Source organism: Apis dorsata, unplaced genomic scaffold (genome assembly GCF_000469605.1).
Source record: "Apis dorsata unplaced genomic scaffold, Apis dorsata 1.3 scaffold_919, whole genome shotgun sequence".
NCBI lineage: Eukaryota > Metazoa > Arthropoda > Insecta > Hymenoptera > Apidae > Apis > Apis dorsata.
This window is the reverse complement of record NW_006264030.1, coordinates 211,543-215,612: the sequence shown is the minus strand read 5'-3', so window position 1 is coordinate 215,612 and position 4,070 is coordinate 211,543. Positions and strand designations below refer to the sequence as shown.

Here is a 4,070-nt window from a genome sequence, read left to right as displayed (position 1 = left end):
TATATATATATATATATATATATATACGTATGTATCTTTTATTCTCTATCTTCATTCTCCATCAACGTTTATATAAATATAATGATATAATTTCATTTCATGGAATTAGGAGGATATCCATCCACAAGACAAGGTGGTGAGAATGGTGGATACAGAAACGGAAACAACGGTGGCAATGGTAATGGAGGATATCCATCTGGAAATGGTGGCGATGCCGCAGCTAATGGAGGATACCAATATTAAATATTTATGTGTAACGATGTAATATTTAAGTATAACAACATATATTGCGCGTATTACAAAAAGGGAATACACGAGGCAACGTTTATTATAACGCACAGGATAGTTTCTGTCTGGAACGGTAGAAACACAGTTGTATTAGGAACGATAATAATTTTAGGCGAATCGAATTTTTATATCGATGTCTAATGTATTTGATCGTTTTAGGATATTTTCAATTGAATGACGATAAAAATAAAAAAAATCATTATTCGTTTAACAATATTCATTGAAAACGAATATTGTAATGCTTCGTTTGTTTCAGACGCAGTATCATTCCTAGTATAAAATTATTCGTATAATATACATAAAGACCTCCAAGTTAATGCTCTTACAATTAAAAATAAACGATACTGTTAGATATTATTTGCGTACAATTTCGCGATATATACATTATAACGGAATATATGTAAATGGTAATAATACTAACAAGATCGTTTATTCGATTTAGCAAATGCAAATTTTTTTCTTTTTCTTTTTTTTTTTCTTTTGATATATACGATAAAACTCGTAAATTAATTTATTAGCATTATGTTAACATTTTCAATTTAATTATAATATTTCTGTTTTTTGAAAGAATATTCGAAATAAGCATTTGTCCTTGAATATTCCATGATTTATCTATAACTTTATAACCGTTACCAGATGTATGCTAATCTTTAATGTTTGTTAAGATATATTTTATATTTATTACTATTTATCATATTATATGTATATTTAGCAATGTTTAAAATGTAGCTGTAGTAAGAAATGTCCGCATAAATAAAAATTGCGGTAGGCCATAATGTGTTCAGTCTTTTACTTACACCTTTCACGCTATGTAAACGTAAAATTTATAATATAAGTATATGATTATTAATTTTAAATATCTGAATGCTTAAAATTATTCATATATGCGAATGAACTAATAACATTAATAATATTTTTATATTAATCGCTTATTTGTAATATAATTATCATACTGATAAAGATTTCTATTTCATTTCCTTTCAAAAATATGTGGAAATAGATGTATAATAAATCAAATGCTTATTTCGATCCGTATTATTTTTATTCCATCATTACTCATGTTACATATTAGTTTCTATTACTATTACTATTATATATATTTAATTATATATACATATTATTATTATATATTATTATCATAATATCTATTATATATTTTTTTATTTTAGATAATAATAAAGAAAATCGGATATTGTAGTACCATTTCTTGCATAATTTTGCACAAAATCACTATAAACAAAGAAAGCAAATAATAGACAGAATTGGAATAAAAAATTGAAATCATCGCAATTTCGAAAATGCCGCAAATGAAACATATGTGATATGATAAGAAATCAATGCCATTCTTGATTAATATCTATAAATATAAATTGTTAATATCTATAACAATGCATTTAACAAGTATAAGGTAATATAAGTAAAATAAGGTAAAATAAGAATAAAATAAGATCAAGAGATCTCTTGAGTATTTTTAAATACATTTTTATATTCAATTTAAAGGAAGAAATAGTTTTAAAAAAGTTCTAAAAAATTATAATTAATATTTTAAGAATATTTATAGATTCATAGATAAAATTCATAAAATATTATAAAAGAATTATAAAATAGGAATTGTAAAATATAATATAATTATAAAATATTTATCTTATTTATTTATTTTTAATTTAATTTATATGATTAAATACATTTTTTTTAATAACATTTATTTATATTGATCAATTTTAACGAAATTAAATTATCCATTTATCAAGTCACATTTGAATGTGTTAAATCAGTTATAGCTTTCTGTCTAAGAGTATATAATTTTTTCACCCACTTATCGAATCTTGCTTCTTGATCGATCATTATCTGAAACAAAAAGCATTTGAAAATAAGATATATAATATTCATTTATATTATATCTATTATATCATTTATATATCTATTTTATATGTATATATAAAAAGTAAAAAAATGAATATATTACCGATGAATGAAAAATACTTTCTGTTCCATTAGGAATTTCTGCCACTGTTGGAACTTGTATAGTATCTGCGTTAATATCTATAACAATATTTTTAAACTTTTTTTCCTTTGTATTAGATGAAAATTGTTTGGGTGTAAAACCTTCAGAATTAATTTCTTCTAATACACCTTCTTTAAAACGAGGTTCAATTGGGAAATCATCTAGAGAAGATAATTCAACATTAGATTAACATGATTAATTATAAAATTATATTTATATAATATTATAAATTATATAAATAAAGATAATGTAATATAATATAATGATGATTTTCACCTTTTATTAAAACATTTTTAGTTTTTTCAGATACTATAGTTTTCACATTAGATTGTGAACTACTTGAACGACTTCCAGATTTTTCTCTTGAAATAGATCTAGCTTTCCTTTTTGAACAATCTGAAGATCTAGACCTAGAATGATATCTATGTCTTTCTCTTCCTTTTGAACTACTGTTTCTAGAACTTTTATAACTTTTTTGATTGTGATCTCTGTCTCTGCCTCTGCTTCTCGAATGTGAGCGATGTCTACGTTTTGTTTTTGAATGTTTGGATGATCTTTTTCTATGAGGAGATGAATCACTAGAATCTGAACTAGATGATCTGAAAAATTTGATATATAATATATATCATAAATATATTTCTTGTAACTAAGTTTTTCATGTCAATGTGATATTAAATATATTAATGAAAATTAGAATATATTTTTACATTTAAACTTATATCAATGAAGTAAAATACGAAAAAAAAAAATAAATAAATAAAGAATAATGTGATAAAGTATAAATAAGGTAAAGCGTGTATATTATATTATATATTATATCACCTAAATTTGAAAAGGATTAAATTATTTACCTAGATCTTCTACTACGTCTTCGTCGATATCTGCTATTATGATCTGAATCTGATTCACTAGAATATCTTGCCATAACTGTCACCTGGTTTTTTGTTTACTTTGCATCTGGATCTAGGTTAAGCTCACAATTAGTATTAGTATCAATGCAATGAAATACTTGAATATGCAATAAAGAAATAGATAAAAAAAAACAAATAATACTATAGCGCTATCTGTCTGTATGAATTTGAAGATATATATAAATACATAAATGAATTTGAAGATACATATAAATACATAAATTGAAAATAAAATAAATTCGAATTTGACGCGTACAGATACTTTTATTGTCCAATAGGATTGTGTAAAAGATCAACATGGCATCTTGTAACCCATAAAATAGCTTAAAAACGTGACATACATACAATTTTTAAACTAATGAATTCTGATAGTTAAGATTAATATTTTTCGATTCTACTAGTCAAAAATTATAAAAAGAATTCAAAATTTTAAATATCCTAGAGTGAAGTTTAATTAAAGTATTATTCGAAATATATGTACATCTTTGACTTCTGATGCTCTCTTGATAATTTCAATAATTTGTCGATTGTTTTATACATAAGTTGCATTTCTTCAGATATAAAAATTTAAATATTGGTATTGCTTTTAAAAAGTTTTAAAGTTAGCAGAAATTTAATGAGATATAACATGGCGCCGGTAGACAATTCACCAAGAGAAAACATGGGAGCATTTGATTTTATATATTCAATAAAAGCAAATGATACAATACCGGTACATATTTATAAATCCAGAGATACTGGAATTACTGTTTGTATTGCAGACGTTGAGGGACCTGTTGTAAATGGTTACTTTTGTCTTGGTAATTTCTTTTGTTTTTATATTTCTTATTATTTTAATATAGTGTTTATATTATATTATTATTTTA

The 4,070-nt window shown here is 23.6% G+C and overlaps 3 protein-coding genes across 6 annotated transcripts in view; 2 read left to right on the top strand and 1 right to left on the bottom strand.

The window, feature by feature from the left end:
- The window catches only part of LOC102671090 (pro-resilin), a 2,816-nt gene extending 2,511 nt beyond the window's left edge, over positions 1-305 (top strand). The window contains exon 4 of the mRNA XM_006623587.2: positions 110-305. Within this exon, the coding sequence (XP_006623650.1) occupies positions 110-243 (134 nt within the window). The 3' untranslated portion in view covers positions 244-305. The remainder of the gene's footprint in view (positions 1-109) is intronic.
- Positions 306-1,917: 1,612 nt separating this feature from the next.
- LOC102681780 (serine/arginine repetitive matrix protein 5-like) lies at positions 1,918-3,843 on the bottom strand. 2 transcript variants are annotated; one of them, XM_006623580.2, is made up of 5 exons: positions 3,686-3,843; positions 3,145-3,256; positions 2,570-2,892; positions 2,255-2,454; positions 1,918-2,136 (listed from the first exon to the last, which is right to left on the bottom strand). In XM_006623580.2, exons 2-5 carry the CDS (start codon positions 3,216-3,218, stop codon positions 2,035-2,037), a joined length of 699 nt encoding a protein of 232 aa, XP_006623643.1. In that variant the 5' UTR covers positions 3,219-3,256; positions 3,686-3,843; the 3' UTR covers positions 1,918-2,034. The 2 variants fall into 2 exon arrangements, with proteins under 2 accessions (XP_006623643.1, XP_006623646.1); XM_006623583.2 differs by lacking the exon at positions 3,686-3,843 and adding an exon at positions 3,347-3,470.
- The window catches only part of LOC102670726 (uncharacterized protein C05D11.1-like), a 5,943-nt gene continuing 5,392 nt past the window's right edge, over positions 3,520-4,070 (top strand). The window contains exons 1-2 of one of the 3 annotated variants that reach the window (XM_006623584.2): positions 3,520-3,742; positions 3,807-4,004. In XM_006623584.2, coding sequence (XP_006623647.1) covers positions 3,821-4,004 — 184 coding nt within the window. In that variant the 5' untranslated portion in view covers positions 3,520-3,742; positions 3,807-3,820. Of the gene's footprint in view, positions 4,005-4,070 lie in introns of all 3 variants that reach the window. The other 2 variants (XM_006623585.2, XM_031514162.1) reach the window with 2 other exon arrangements.